This window comes from Pogona vitticeps, chromosome 2 (genome assembly GCF_051106095.1).
Source record: "Pogona vitticeps strain Pit_001003342236 chromosome 2, PviZW2.1, whole genome shotgun sequence".
In the NCBI taxonomy this organism is placed as follows: domain Eukaryota; kingdom Metazoa; phylum Chordata; class Lepidosauria; order Squamata; family Agamidae; genus Pogona; species Pogona vitticeps.
Window position 1 is genome coordinate 35,801,384 of NC_135784.1, and position 15,809 is coordinate 35,817,192.

The 15,809-nt window shown below is 40.9% G+C and overlaps 1 protein-coding gene across 3 annotated transcripts in view; it reads left to right on the top strand.

The window, feature by feature from the left end:
* The window catches only part of KCTD6 (potassium channel tetramerization domain containing 6), a 48,346-nt gene that overhangs the window by 5,389 nt on the left and 27,148 nt on the right, over positions 1-15,809 (top strand). For all 3 annotated transcript variants that reach the window (XM_078388810.1, XM_072989318.2, XR_013542790.1), the window contains one exon: positions 14,389-14,503. Coding sequence is in view for 1 of the 3 variants with exons in the window: in XM_072989318.2 (XP_072845419.1) it covers positions 14,477-14,503 (27 nt within the window). In the remaining 2 variants the exon portion in view is untranslated. Of the gene's footprint in view, positions 1-14,388; positions 14,504-15,809 lie in introns of those variants that run through there.

Genomic DNA, 15,809 nt, shown 5'->3' on the forward strand with positions numbered 1-15,809 from the left:
GTGTAGAATTTCAGTTGAATTTTGCCCTATCTTATGATATTAAAGTATAATTAAACCAGTGATTGTATTATTACAACTGGAGTGAAAGGATTTAAAAAAAAAAAAAAAAAAAAGGATAGTGCTCCCTTGGTGAACAGCAGGTCCAGAATTTGCTCAGATAAAAAAAATCGTTTTCCTGCTGGGAGGATGACAGTGGGATAGCCTGGTTTCCCTTGGGAAGGAGTTCAAGAGGAACCACTGGAAAAAAAAAAGCTTGCCCTGTCTTCACCAAACACCAAATCTTCTTACCAATAACTGGAAATTCTAGCCTTTACCTTTTACTGTATTTTGAATTGGTTGATGTTTTGTTTTATATACTGTCCCATTGGTGCAAGAACTACTTTGAGCGGTTTACAAATTAAAACTTAAAAATCCCACTGACTCTACATAGCAATGCATACAACAATATGGTGATTCAAAACAAAACAAAAACATACAAAAGAAGAGAGAAAAAGAAAATAAATAAATACTAACAGCATCCAGGAGAATATCCATACAGCTTCTTAGGCATCCTTCAGTCTCGAAATACCATGGTAACGCGCTCTGTATGAGTGTCCTCTCCAGAGCACGAAGCCTGGGTAGAATAATATGGAGGATAGGCTGTTACCCAAGCAGCAAATCCCTCCTCTCCACGTCACTGAAATAGTCCAATGGAAAGGCAAGAGCCAATACAACTGGTTACAGCAATGTCGCAGGAGTTGCTAGAACGACACGAACTTCCTCCAGGACTCCGGCTCTGGATTTTGCCTCGAGGTTAACTCCTGAAGCCTTTTCTATGAGTGGATATAGCCACAAGGCAGTGGAGGTTTGAAATTGGAGCTTTCCTTCTCCTAGATGGGCTGCCTTCCAAGGTTGATGAGCCCCACTTACCCGGTCCAGGTGGATTGCATTCAGTCAGAACTCTCCAGTATGACCTGCTACTGAAGTAGCATTAATCGCATTAAGTAGGTACTCATTGCACGAGATAGTGCCTAGACTCTAGATGTTCTACATAGGCAGTAGCTACTGAAGCAAGTCTCTCTGTTTGTGTGTACAAATAGCAATTGAGTTGTCGTCGTCTTGTTATATACTGTCAAGTTCAAGCCAACATGCAGTGCCCTTATAAATTACTGACCTCCAAAGGGCGCTATTGTTAGATGCTCAGGTCTTGCAAACTCAAGGCTGTGACTTCCTTGGGTCTGAGTCATAGTGTTTGGGAAATACAAGGCACTGTTCTCAAAGCACTATGAATTATCTTTTGTTCCTAGTGAGACTACAAATAATTTGAGTCTACACAGGTAATATGAATTGTATGTGTATAGTGTCTGTTGTTGTACACCATCCAGAGTGAACGCTGGTCAGGTGGGCAGTTTAGAAGTTTAAAAAATAAAATAAATAAATAAATTGATATTTACTGAAGGAATTGTACTTCAGATGGCAGAATATGGCAAAAATTCCCTATTGAATTCTGTACATTAGGGGGGCAATGGACAGGAACGTTGCCTTTATAAAGAACAAGCTTCTAGCTGTGAGGAAATAATGGATTTGCTTCATTCATGGGATTTGGGCTTTTGTAACACATATTTGGAATTTTCTAAGACATCCTTTCCTAACATAATGCTATCTGTGTGTCCTGGATCACAACATTTGTCTGAGGTGGTGTGAACCAGTGGTGAGACATTATGGGTATAATATCCATAAATATTTGGAAGGTATCAGGTTCAGAAAAACTGCTTTACAATTGAGTAGTTGGGACAGGACAGTATGCTAAAATCACTGACTTTCAAGTTATACAGTACAGATTCCAAAAGTAAAATGCAAAAGTGCAGCATTATAAACCTACAACACAGAAGTTTCGACATTTAGAAGTTGGGTTTAAATGTGGGGTGTGTAACATTAACGTCTTGGCTGTTCTGGCAATAGATAGATGCAAACGGTGCGATTTTCCAGAACTGAGCTTTAGCATTTGAAAATTCAGGAAGAGTAGATTGTGTGGGTGTCAGATTTTGCCAAAAACAACTGTTGGCTATGTATAAGCAGAAAGTAAAATCAACTTAGTAATATATATGTTGTTGTGTGCTACCAGGTCATTCCTGACCCATGACATTAATGATCTTCAAGAGGGCCTGTAGTCAACAGGTCTGCTCAGGTCTTACAACCTGAAAACTATGCTTTCTTTTATTAAATCAACTCATCTCATTTAGATCTTCCTTTTCCTCTACTACCTTCCAGTTTTCCTAGCATTATTGTTTTTACCAGTGAGTCTGGCCTTCTCACAATATGTCCAAAGTACAATAACATTAGTTAAGTACAGTGGTGCCCCGTATAGCGACATTAATCCGTTCCAGATTAATCGTCGCTATGCAGAAACATCGCTAAACAAATGGAAAAAACCATAGGAACACATTAAACTTGGTTTAATGCGTTCCTATGGGGTCCAAACTCACTGTTCAGCGAAGTTCCTCCATAGCGCCGCCATTTTCACACCCTCGGTAAGCAAGGGCAGGGCACGAAAACACTTGCGGTGGCCATTTTGGAACTGTCAATCAGCTGTTTAAAAAAACATCGCAATGCGAAGATCGGTAAGCGAAACGCTTACCGATCATCGCAATGCAAGTTTTTGCATATGTAAACATCGCAAAAGCGACATTGCTATGCGGATTCGTCATTAAACGGTGCGCTCATTAAGCGAGGCACCACTGTATTGTTGTTGTTTGTTGTTAAGTCATGTCCGACTCTTCGTGACCCCATGGACCAGAGCATGTCAGGCCCTCCTGTCTTCCACTGCCTCTCGTTGGGTCACATTCATGTTGGTAGCTTTGATGACATTATCCAACCATCTCATCCTCTGTTGTCCCCTTCTCCTCTTGCCCTCACACTTTCCCAACATCAGAGTCTTTTCCAGGGAGTCTTCTCATGAGATGGCCAAAGTATTGAGGCCTTAGCTTCAGGATCTGTCCTTCCAGTGAGCACTCATGGTTGATTTCCTTAAGAATTGATAGGTTTGTTCTCTTTGCAGTTCAGGGGACTCTCAAGAGTCTCCTCCAGCACCACAATTCAGAGCATAAATTCTTTGGTAGTCAGCCTTCTTTATGGTCCAGCTATCACTTCCATACATCACTACTGGAAAAACCATAGCTTTGACTATGCATACTTCTGTCGGCAAGGTTATGTCTCTGTTTTTTAAGATACTGTCTAGGTTTGTCATCACTTTCCTCCCAAGAAGCAGGCGTCTTTTAATTTCATGGCTGCTGTCACCATCTGCAGTGATTATGGAACTCAAGAAAGTATAATCTGTCACTGCCTCCATATCTTACCCTTCTATTTGCCAGGAGGTGATGGGGCCAGTGGCCATGATCTTAGTTTTTTTGATATTGAGTTTCAGACTGTTTTTTTGCACTCTCCTCTTTCACCTTCATTAAGAGGTTCTTTAATGCCTCCGCACTTTCTGCTATCAGAGTGGTATCATCTGCATATCTGAGGTTGTTGATATTTCTTCCGGCAGTCTTAATTCTGGCTTGGGATTCATCCAGTCCAGTTAAGTATTAGGGCTGCCATAAATTGGGAGCAAGTTCATGGTATATAACCACATCCTACAGTAGCTCTTTTTATATCCCATCTACTCCTGGAAATTGATTTATTTCAAGTGCATTTAAAGCAGCTTTCACTTCACATTCTAAAATAGTAGGTTCTTTATTAAGGAGCTCGTCTTTGAAAGAATTAGTCATCTTTGGGTCTCTTCTGTATTGTTCACGATATCATTTTATCTTGGCCAGATAATATATTCCTCTGTTTAGTCTTCTGGATGCCCATTGGAGTTTATGAATGTAGCCCATTCTTGGATTGAATATCCCTTTGCAACTCCATTTCACCTCAGCAGACTCTTTGAGAGTTGTAACAGAGTGTCCTTGGAGTTTTAGGTATCAATGTAACCTGAAAACAACAATAAATATTAAACATCACAGTGAAATGAATAGGCAATAAACAAGAAATATTTAGCTTGCTTTTACTGTATAGTCAATTTTAAAAGCATGGACAATTTAAAAAGCTTAAGCTTTTAACTCTTCCTGAAAAGAATACAATGTTGGCATCAGTCTTGGAGATAATTTCAATGCTGGAGCAGCACAGAATAGGGACTCTCTTTCATGACGTGCAGTGAACTTTATTTATTACTCATGCTTGGGTTTCACTTCATGGCAAAAACACAACATGGGTTGCAAAGTCCTAGTCACTGAAGAGCAGGACTAGCCCAAGACATGGCTAGTGGTCATTATGTACATCTGAAGCCAGCTAAGAGTTGACTCTCTTATTTCAACCATCACCATTATTGTTGTTATATGCTGTCAAGTTGCTGCCTATTTATGAATTGCCCCCTACCCCATTAATGAGAGCTCTCTAAAATATCCTCTCCTTAACAGCCCTGCTTAGCTCTTGTAGTCTCAAACCTGTGGCTTCCTGACCAAGGGCCACCTTGGTTGTTAAGAGTGTTCTGGGTATGCGTGTTTTGTTCAAAGAGTTCCTTTGTACTCAGCAGGTTGTGGGTCCTCACTGTCTGCCGCCCTAGAGTGCCCATTTGTGAAGTCTAATGCTATGCAACTTGATGTCAAATTATACAGCCCCAAGATTTGTGATCTCCCACTTATGCTATGGTGTTCCTAAGCGATGTTTATATGGTGTTGGTAGTACGCTGCCATGAGGTGCTACTCATCCAGTTGGGCCATATCCATGCTCTGTCTTGGTGACATGGGTTGGGACAGTGGATACTTTTACATTTTCTTCTTCTTCTCCCCCCCCCCCCATATTGAATTAAAAGGAGTGGGTTGTGGTGGGCCCTGGACTGGTATGCAGTTCTGCCACAGATGCTGATCTAAGGTTACGTGTCCAGCAGAGCATGATCATAGCCTCAAGAAGTACTGAATATTAGACATGTATCGTCTTCCCTGTGCTGTCCATGACTCTGTCCCATGCTGGCTGGTGGACTGCCACTAAGTTTGGATGGTGTGGACCACTTGCTGAGACAGTGGATAAGTATTCTACTACTGTATCTGTACAGTTCTGATAATAATGTATTTTGCTTTCTGCTGACATAACAGAATTTTATTGCATATTATAGATGTCTCACCTTGGATTTCCTGCATTGAACTGTGTTCATCACACAAATCTTAAGAACCATGAAGGACTACGTAGTACTTGAGAAGTTTCCAATGGACCATATTGGATTACAATCTGCATTCTGCCCACTCTTGACAACAGCTTGGAAAAGCTAATTTCCTAGAATCTAGTATCTAGACTCTCTTAGTCAGCATGGCTAGTGAGTGCTATAGTCCAAACACAGTTAAAAAAGTAAATTTTCCAACAACTTTTCCTGATTTGGGAGCTGGAGTGTGCCGATACATGACTTCTCAAGCCATAAATTAGAATTCTAAAGTAATTCCTGTGTACTAAGTTGTTTTGTACACGTGGATGTGATCGATGCAGCACATAGTGTGTTTCAGGTTAACAGGCTGAGAACCTCTGATTAAAATGTTAGTTATTAACATAGTGCTATAAAACTGAGTGGTGAGTCACTTAAAAGGCTGCTGTTAAAGATTACTCATTGTTAAGGATGAATATTAATTTTTAACTCTTAAAAAACTTTTGGTTTATGAATGTGGGATATTGTGATTCTGTACCCATAATTCAAAAAGCTAGGAAATGGCCCAATAATGCTGCACTATATCATGCCGATGTTGCCAGCAGGAAAAAGGATACCAAGTTTTACTTGGTATAGAAAAGGACAACCTGAATGTTGACAATACCAATGGCAGCAGTCCAGATGGTCTACAACAGTTCTTAACCTTTTCTTTACCACAGACTTTAAATATCTTTTGTTGCCACGGATCACCGAGATTTAAAACCTTAAAGTGCATCAAATATTTATTTAAAGTTTCTCATAAACGGTCTCATTGACAAATGTTCCTTGCTGTAACAGTGACACTTCTAAAGATAAGTGGAAGCAGCAGCTTCATTTTGCTTTGAACAGGATGCACCCTCATCAAGAGCATCAGTTCTTTTATGTTTCAGATTCAGCCAGCGATCCATTCTGAGGCTCAGCCAAAATGTATTGTTACAAAATTCATTGTGATAATATTGAAAAGTCACTTTACCCTAGAATAACCAGTTTTATTAGCAGAAATTGAAGAAGAAACATGATCCCAAAGTCTGTCTGAGCACTCCTTCACACAGACACTGTTTAACTCTGACTCTCTCTTTCTGTGGCTTCTGACTGTGCAGTAGCAAAAAATGTTATGTGCTGTCTCTCAGCCACTTAGCAGCATTCAATTGCATCCTCTCACAGTGTGCAGAAATATCAAACAGTTATTTGCTATTAAACAGTTATTTTCATAACTGATATTTATTTCTGTTTGTTTTTAATATAGGTGGTAAGCTAGAAAAACCAAGTTTTATACAAACAAGCAAAGGAAATTAAAATTTTGTTCTGTGTTTCTTTTTCTTTTTTGCTTTAATTCATTCATTCATTCATTCATTCATCCTATTTTAACTGCAAATGATCATAATGTTTTGTGTAGTCTTTGCGTAGTCCTTGTGAGGAATTGATGCCCCCGGGGGCCCACAGATTAAGAACCTACGGTTTGCAGGATAACCTCTTCTGCTCACAACCATTCACAAAATGATACAACACAATAGAAAATCCCACAAACTTACTACTTTTTTCATCAGTAAACCACTTCTCACCCAAATTACAAAGTGATTTTCAGGGTTGGTTTTCAACAAGTGTGAATGGTAGTGGGCAGAGAAGGGTTCCACACATGCTCAGTGTATTTCAAAGTCACTGTTATACCCTTTTGAAGGGGCTTTTTGAGGATCAGCATTTCAGTCCCTGTAGCCTGGATTCTTTCCAAATAAAAAAGGGGATGGGGCCAACCATTCTCTTTCAAGGTAAGCAAGATTTGTCTTTTCAATTTACATAAGCTGACTAAATGACTAAACAACAACAACAACAATTTTAAATCTGTGAGTGTTTAGGGTCACCTATCTCTGAAGGAGGGGGAAACAGTTTTACTTTAAAAATATTATAACTCAAAAACTCTTTATCCAAACTTTTTCAGATTTGGTACAGAACAAGAGCAGATTTTGTGTTTGAAGGCACCCTTATATTTTGAGTTACTTTATGGAAAGCTGTGTTGGGCTGTTGCACAATATCTATTGCTTCACTCTTGTGCAAGCAATAATTAATCCCACTGCCACTATATTTGGAATATTTTCTGGCTTCTTAGACCCACTTGGCTCTTTAAAGCTATACTTCCTCTGCAAACATATTTTTTTTAAAAACGTACTTTTGCCAAATTCTGTACATGTTTCAGAAGTACAGAAATTCAGTACAAATGGCACAGTAGTTCTTTCTAGAGCTAGGACACATGCTCCATCTGTTACATATATAAAATATCTGAATGCCAGAGGCAGGAAACTTGGTATAATGGGATGTAATTGTCAGTCTGGGAACAGCTTGAACGGCTGACAGCATGGAGTTTTGTAATAATAAGTCACAGTCTCTTTTAGTTAAATGTTTCTTTAAAGTCCTTTAAAATCTCAGTTCTTTTTGTTGGCATCTGTAAAGTCTGCAAGGTTTTGGACAGCCAAGATATGACAGATTTTTCACGTGGGGAAAAAATCAGCTATTGGTGACAATTTTGAGAGAATGGTAGAACACGTAGTCTGCTCATTAAATGTCCTGAATTCAATTTCTGGCATCTCGACATAAACGGATCTGATATAGTGAGCCTGGAAGGAACCTCTTTTTTGAGAGATCCTGAGATAGATGATCTGTTGTACAGCTTGGAGAAAACTTACTTTTTGGGGATATAATTCCAGAACTCCTTTGCTGGAAGGGGCTTCTGGGAATGTTTTCGTTTTGTTTTGTGACTGCAACTTACAAGACGATGTCCACCCCCTAGTTTGCAGCCTGGCATTCTGATTTTGGGGGATTGGCAATGGTGAGCTCCTGACTGTTATCACAAAAGGAATTGTCCAGCAGCTGCCTATTTCTTTCCTTAATATATATTTGAGGATTAGGAAAAAGAGAGAAGAAGCAATAGGAAAGCAGACTGTTACAAGTGCAAGATGTCATCACGTGAATTTCTTCTGAAGTCCTGTGATAGGGCAGTTATGTAGTAGACGTCTCTCCTGAAAGCATGCTCCGGAAGACTGATCTTAATTAACCCTAAAGTCTGTAATAATAGTCTGCCTGTCCATTAGCACAGGTCGTACGGCTGACTGTATTTTTCTCAATTTGCATTTAGTTTTCAGAACTGGTGACCGATAATATCTCACAGTTAACAAGAGTTATAGAATATTGAAAAAGGAATTGTGATTTGGTAAATAGAATTTGTTGGTCGGTGACATCATTGTAATCGTTGTCGTCTAAATTTGCAAATCAAAGATGTGGTGCCTCTGCATTTTTGAGGAGAATTTAAAAAACTAGAGAAGATTTTGTGTGCTCCTTCTCTTCCTTAGTCTTCCCCTCACTTTTTTTAAGGGCATCTGTTCACTATGAATGGTTAAAAAAAAATACAGGTTCAGACAGGCAGATACAGCCAGCGGCTTGTGTGGCGTTAATTTACAAGACTGCTGTTAGGATGGCTCTGCTTATTCCAGGACAGTCTGTTTTGCCTGCCAAACAAGAAAATAATTTTAGGAGCCAGAAAGAAATTTTATATATACAGACTGCATTTCCTGTGAGCAGCATTTAAGAAGTACAGAATGTGATGAAGAAACAGAGACAACTGCCATGATCATCTCTGGGGGAAAGATTCCCCCTTTTAAGATAATAGAATGAATAAATTAAAATAGGAATCCAGAGTGAAATTCTAAAATTCTAGATCTAAGCAGTGGTAAGCAAGCAAGTTAGATATATTTTGAGTGCCAGTGTTACTTTCTTGGGCACCTTGGAGCTTTCCAACCATATCTGTGTGCACAATTTAGCAAAATTATTTTGTGGACCCAAAGTCCCCTTAATCTTCCAGCCTGCTTGCCAAGAAGTCATGGGAGTTCTATTCCCTGCCCCTCCATTTATGCTACATTATTTGCTTTTCTGTAATGCCTCAGTTATACATTTGCCCCAATTTCCCTTGGTTTCTGTCTGTCCTGTGCTTCTCTTATGGAAATTGACATTCTGCACTTCATGTGTTTGTTCAGAAAGGCTGAGCTGCTGGTGGCAGTAGCCAGGCTGATTCAGTGAAGGTTCCCCCAAAATGGCACTGAACATCTGTTCTGTTTTGGAAGAACACACACATTTCCAGGCTAAAGTTATTGAGCAGCAGCTGCAGCTTGCATTTTAAAATTGTGTGGTATTGAGCTAAATTAGATTGTGTGCTGTTACATGCAAGCCCATTCTTTGCAGACAGCGTTGATATCCTTTAACTAGATTTTTGCACTGCTGGCAGTCCTGGAAACACATACAAAATTAATGGAGCAGCTATTTTGTGTGTCTCCACATTGTGCTATATGCTAGTTTATTATGTGTGACTGTGTTTGAACATGAGTGTGTGCGTGTGTAAAGAGGCTATTGACCAGGCTTTCCTGAACCAATTATTCATTCTGGAGCTATAGTGTGGCCTGATGATCGAATGCTGTCTTTTTTTTTGTGGGAGTCGAGGGCAGGCAAGATGATGTAAATCTTTCTTCCCTCAACAAAGAGTTGTGGTTTGTTCATTTTAAGGCCTCACAAGTGGTGAAAACTGGTTAGGAAAAACAAGCTGATGAGTGCATCTGCCTTTTTTATTAAAAAAAAAACAGACAAAGGAATGCCCTTTGCCTTCAATAGACATCTAAGACAATAACATCTGTTTTGATAAAAAAAATCCTGGTATAATTTCGAGGAGAATATTAATCTCGTGGTGTTGGTCATAGCAAGTGAATGGCTATAATGCATTCAACATCAGCATCTAATTTTGTTGGCCCTTTTGATAGAAAATAAGAAAAACGTTTTGTTCTATAGAGAAGAATGACTGGTCAGGGGCTTCTCAGAAACCACTCCTTTGCCTAAAGGTTAAACCTTTAAGCTGGTCTTTTCATGGCTTATAGAGGGAGATCTTAAGAGGGAGAGGAAAGCATAGGGACATATATATACCTAAAGACATTCAAAAGGTTAAAAAACCCATAAAACCTGCTTGAATAATTGTGAGGACTGGGGGGAAGTGGAGATAGAAACATTTTAACAAAACCCACTTGCCTCAGCTCTGACCCCCCAAGTAATACTGTACTTCAAAGCTTTGGTGTATATATCTCTAGTTCTGTGGTTAGTAATAATTGAAAACAAATCTCATAGCTTGTTGAATAAGGAGGAAGCATTTTCAAAAGGAGTGGAAGCCAGTAACAGATTCAGCAAAGACATAATGGCAGACATTAATAGCTCTCCCTGTGTTCCATCACACACTCACATTATTCAGTACAGTTTAACACAATTGGATGCTCTTTGTTCTTCTTCGTGGGCTCTGTGAATGCACACAATTGGGTTATACTGCGCCTGCACAGGAACTCTTGGAAACTTCCAGAGCTTAATGATATGTAATTAGTGGGATGTTCCCTCATGGAGTGCATACTCCGCCTGCTAAAGACCTCCTCAGTTCCCATAAGTCTGCCGCTGTCAGACATAAATTGAGACAACAAGTGACGGACAGAGGGGAGGGTGGGCGGGATGTGTGGATTCACAGAGGACCACTTGAAGAACCATGGTTACAGGTAGGTAACCTCTCTTTCTTATTCGTGGTCTCTGTGAATGCACACAGTTAGGTGACTAGCAAGCTCACTTACCGGTTGGTGGGACGTCACTGAAGTAAAGAGGTTAGGACAGCTTGTCCAAAGGCTGCATCACTCTTTGCTCGAATGTCCAGACAGTAATGGGAGATAAAGGTCAATGGAATAGACCAAGTGGGAGTGTGACATATATGTGAAATGTCAATGCCATGTTGAAAGGCAGTTGATGTTCGGACAGCTCTAGTAGTGTGCGCTGTAAGGGGTTTTGGGGCTGATTTGCCCGATAGTTCATAAGCCAAAGAAACTGCCTGTACAATCCACTTGGATAGAGTTTGTGAAGACACAGGTGAGCCCTTATGAGGGCCAAGATAAAAAGTCTTGGTAATTTTCTGAAAGATTTCATTCTGTTGATATAGAAGGCTAGGGATTGTTGGACGTCGAGCATGTGGAGCATGCGCTCAATATTCATTTGGGGAGATGAAAATAGTGAAGGTAGAATCAATGATTGGTCTTTACTGAGTGGGGGTATCTCACAGTCCTTTACCTTTAGTCCTACTAGTTACTGTAGGGCTATTGGGAATCAAAGGCAAAAACATCAAGTCCAAAATTTCCCACTCCAAGAAAGAGAGAATTTTTTTTTTTTAAAAAAAAGGTCATATCAGCTCTTTCCTGCCTGAAATCTGAAAGGGTTTAGCCCAAACTTTTACTTTCCTCCCTCAGTGAAAATTTTGTACAGTGGACACTCTTAAGGCTCAAGGCCTTCTTAGGATGCTGATATAAAGTGGGCCGACGAATAGGGCTGGAGGAGGCAATTGGGTGGCAGCGGCAGCAGGAGGCGAAGGTGAAGGTGCAGACGCATGCAGACGCCCTTTGTGGCTGCCCATTGACTGCAACTGCAGCCGCCCAATCATCTCCTCCAGCACCACTCGTGGGGCTCACATCAAGCTCACAACACCGCCTTGTCCCCTGCCCGAGGGGCAGCTGAGCGCAGCTGCTCCTTCGCCTCTTCCTCCACCTCTTCCTCCGGCTGCTGCAAGAGTCAAAATTGGGGGAGGGTCTTATACACGGAAAAATACGATATGTTCTACTGATGACGTAGGCTTGAGAAAAGAAGACTGGGGGAAGATACTACAGTATAGTACTTTTCAAACACTTGAAAGATAGAACAAGATTTGTTCTCAGTTATCCCATAGTGTCGGACACATAATAATAGGCTCAAGCAACAGGAAGCCAGATTTAGGCTGAATGCCAGGAAAAAAATGTCCTAACTGTTAGAGCAGTATGACAATGGAACCAGTGTGAGCACTCCAGTGGATAGAACCCCACTGGAGGCATTCAGGAAAAAAAACTTGGACAACCGTCTGTCACATCTGCTTTGCATTTTGATTCCTGCATTGAGCAAGGCCTTGAACTCAGTTATACTAGGAGTCTATGATTGTGCCTTTTCAGTACTGTACCATTTTGGGCGGCCCTGTCTCAGTGCATCCAGCTCCATGGACCAATACAATGATGCCATTTTGCAATGTTAATTTTAGCTGCATTTGCTTCTTTTCTCTCTTTGCCTCTCTTCTTACATTGAGTCAGATTTTTCAGGGATAAAAAAGAATATTTTTGTAATGAATAAGATGGATGATTTGAGAGAAGATGGAAGGGGCAGTGCTATTTGATTTACTTTGCATTGATCAGCTGCTTTGTGTTGTGAAGGGTTCGTGATTTGTTCCAGAAATATGGGCTACCATTGGGACTGATCTATAGTTAGTTATCATTATAAGAGATGGAGAATGCTGAAGATGAGCTGCTGTTGTTCGTCATGCCTTGGCTAATGAGAGAGAGAGAGAGAGAAAGACTATTATAGTGTATACAATTATACTGTAAGACACATTTTTCCAAAGGAGTGTCAGAGTTCCCACTTTATTGTCTGTTGAAAGTAAAGAGCAAAATTTGGAGAGTGGGGTTTGAGCCACCCTTAGTTACCGAACTTTGCAGGGACAAAACAAAAACACCCTTTTGTCATTTCTCTCTTTACTGGATGGCAAGAGAACATTAAAAGAAGTTGTTTGCCAGCAATCTAACCTTTAAAATCTCCGAATAGAACTGACTGGGGGAAAAAGTCATTGTGAGCCTTTCTACATGCCTGATTCCTTACAGGGCTCACAATTTGATATTTCTGCTATGTATTAGTCTGAGGAAATATTTGATCTTAACATAGAGACAGAAGGTAATTTCTTCTGCGTGTGCAAACTCTACCTAGATTGATAATAAGTTTACAACGGATTTGTACCTTCTAATTTCATGTGTACCTTCTCCTAGGAAGCATCCTGGAGAATATGGTTTGGTAAGTTCCAGAGTTGCTTAAGGTGCAATGCACATTTGGCCTTCCTGCCTCAGTGCATACGTCCCTACCCAACCCTCTGCTGAGTGAGGGAGTTAATAGCAGTTTGGGGTGTCTGTCCTGAGTTCAACTAGCAAGTTGCTTGTAGCACAAGGTCTGGAACAACTAGGCAAGCTTTCAGTCCCTCTCGGAGCTATGAATATTGCTAAATGCAGTTGTTGACATGGCTTTTCTTTTGCAGGTAAAAATCAATTTTGTAAGAACATGCAGGGAATATGTTGAGGTTTCTTTTTGAAAGTGGATGCTGACAAGATGTTAAGGCTAACTTCCTTCCTTCCTTCCTTCCTTCCTTCCTTCCTTCCTTCCTTCCTTCCTTCCTTCCTTCCTTCCTTCCTTCCTTCCTTCCTTCCTTCCTTCCTTCCTTCATTCATTCATTCATTCATTCATTCATTCATTCATTCATTTCAGTTGGCACTTAGTAATAGGTGAGCAAGGGGATCATTTGCAGTCAGTCTGAAACAACACTTTACTGAGTGAGAAGCTGAAGTGATGCCTAGGGCTGTTCTTTGAGTAAAGTGAAGTGATTTTGAAACGTCCAGTCTTGTTTTAAGCTCTGTCCTCGCTGCTGCCTCCATGGCACGTTCAAACATTATGAGCCAATAGTTGTGTCCTGTTATCTCTCCAACTGATTGCATGGCGTATTTAGAGAAAGAGTTGTATAGTTAGTGCAAAGAGTTCTTTGCAGAGACTCGTGGGCTTATTTTTCACTTCCTTGGTTTGACAACACTGCATTTCTGAAAAATGCCTTCCCCTCAGGAGACATGCATGTTGACTGATTGGAATGGGTGGAGTTGTCCCATTAATTAACTGGCCCGACTTCCATTTTTCTTGAGAAGGTCCAATGGGGAAATCCTTGGCATGTGTTGGGCAACATTTCAAAACCAGCTGCTTGTGTTCAAATAAAATTGTGCTGTGTCTCCAGAGTACAAAACATCTTCAGGGACCTTCTGCTCATTATTTAACACGGGCAGTGTACAGACTGAGGATTACCATTTTGCCTGCGAGGCACAGCGCCTCTGTGGAGCTGTAAAGGATGCCGGAAGGTCAACGAAGGGAAAGTGTTTCTTTGTAGATTGTACTTGAGTTGCTTTGTAGCTGGAATTCAGGACAGGGACGTCTGGCAGAGAGCCTGCCTTTTGATGGGTAGAAACATTGCTCCCTTGTTGTTGTTATTCTTCTTCCAAGTGCTCATAGTCTGCTTTGCTTCCCCCCTTCTCTTACAGGGAGGAGTGAGTGGTGAATTGTATAGCCTTTTGAAACATTTCAAATAAATTCCGGGCTTGGATTCGCGTAGATCGCGCATTGGAACAGATGGATAATGGAGATTGGGGATATATAGTAAGTATTCCAGTTACGCTGTGGGAACCTACTTTTCCTTGGGGGATGTGTGTGTTTGTGTGTGTGTGTGTGTGTGTGTGGGTGTGGGTGTGAGAGAGAGAGAGAGAGAGAGAGATGCTTATGTGTAAATTCTACATGCAGTTAACATTATAAGGATATTGAGCTAAAGATTTTGCTAATTAATTCCTTGCATTGCTTGTTCAGAGAGGACAACATTTGGTGACCAGGGGCCTTATTGTGGCCCCTTAATATAGCAATGGGGCTTCTGACATCTCTAATTTATTTTCAGAAAAATTGGATCTTTTAATAAAAAATTTGCTCAGACGTATCCTTAGCCACTCTGAGTGGGGGGCATTTTTTTCATGTTTTGAAGCTCCCTCTCCAATTCCCTGGGACCCACTCCCCCACAAACTCTATTTTTTTAAAAACTGGGGGGCTGCTAGACAGTTTGAGGTAGCCTCTCCCAATTTTTAAAACAAAACAAAAAATGGGGAATGGTTGCAGGTGTAGCCATCCAAGGACCAGGTTTGGTAGAGGTGACCTCCAGACTTCTGAGGCTGATCCCGCTCCTGTGTTAAGAGAAGAAGAATTGAGGGACTTCGTATTCATCCTGGTTGAAGAATTTATCCAGCAATAAATGTGTTAATCTCTGATGTGCTAAAAGGACTCTGTCGCTTTTGCTGTTATCCCACTTTCCTTTTGTTAAGATATATATAATAATAAATGTGTGTCATCAAGACCACTGGTTCTTAACCTTGGGTTACTCGGGAGTTTTGGACTTCAGCTCCCAGAAGCCTTCACCACCAACTGTGCTGGCTGGGGTTTCTGGGAGTTGCAGTTCAAAAACATCAGAGTAACAAAGGTTAAGAACCACTGATCAAGACAATTCTAACTTACGGCAAACCTTTTCAGGGTTTGCTGGGTAAAGAGTCCTCTGAAGTAGTTTGCCATTCTTCATCGTGGTCTTCTGTGAATGCACACAAAGGGTTAATACCAGCGCCAGCGTTGGGCCTCTCGGAACATTCTCTAGCTGCAAGAGAAAAGTAACAATGTTTAGGACTACCCCTACTGCGCACGCCCAGCCTAACCGTCCCTCAGTTCCATTTTTCCGCCTAGCGGTTTGGAGCCTCTCGTCTTAGCTGCGTCTATTTGCGATCTATTTGATTCCTTGGTTTTGACCTAAGCTTCGCTCACGGACTACCCTAGCGCTTTTCCCTTCAACTTGACGACTCGGTTTATTCTATTCTTGGCTTTTACTCGGACTGATTTCGGACTGCTCTGCCTTATCCCTTGAACTAGTCGTTTC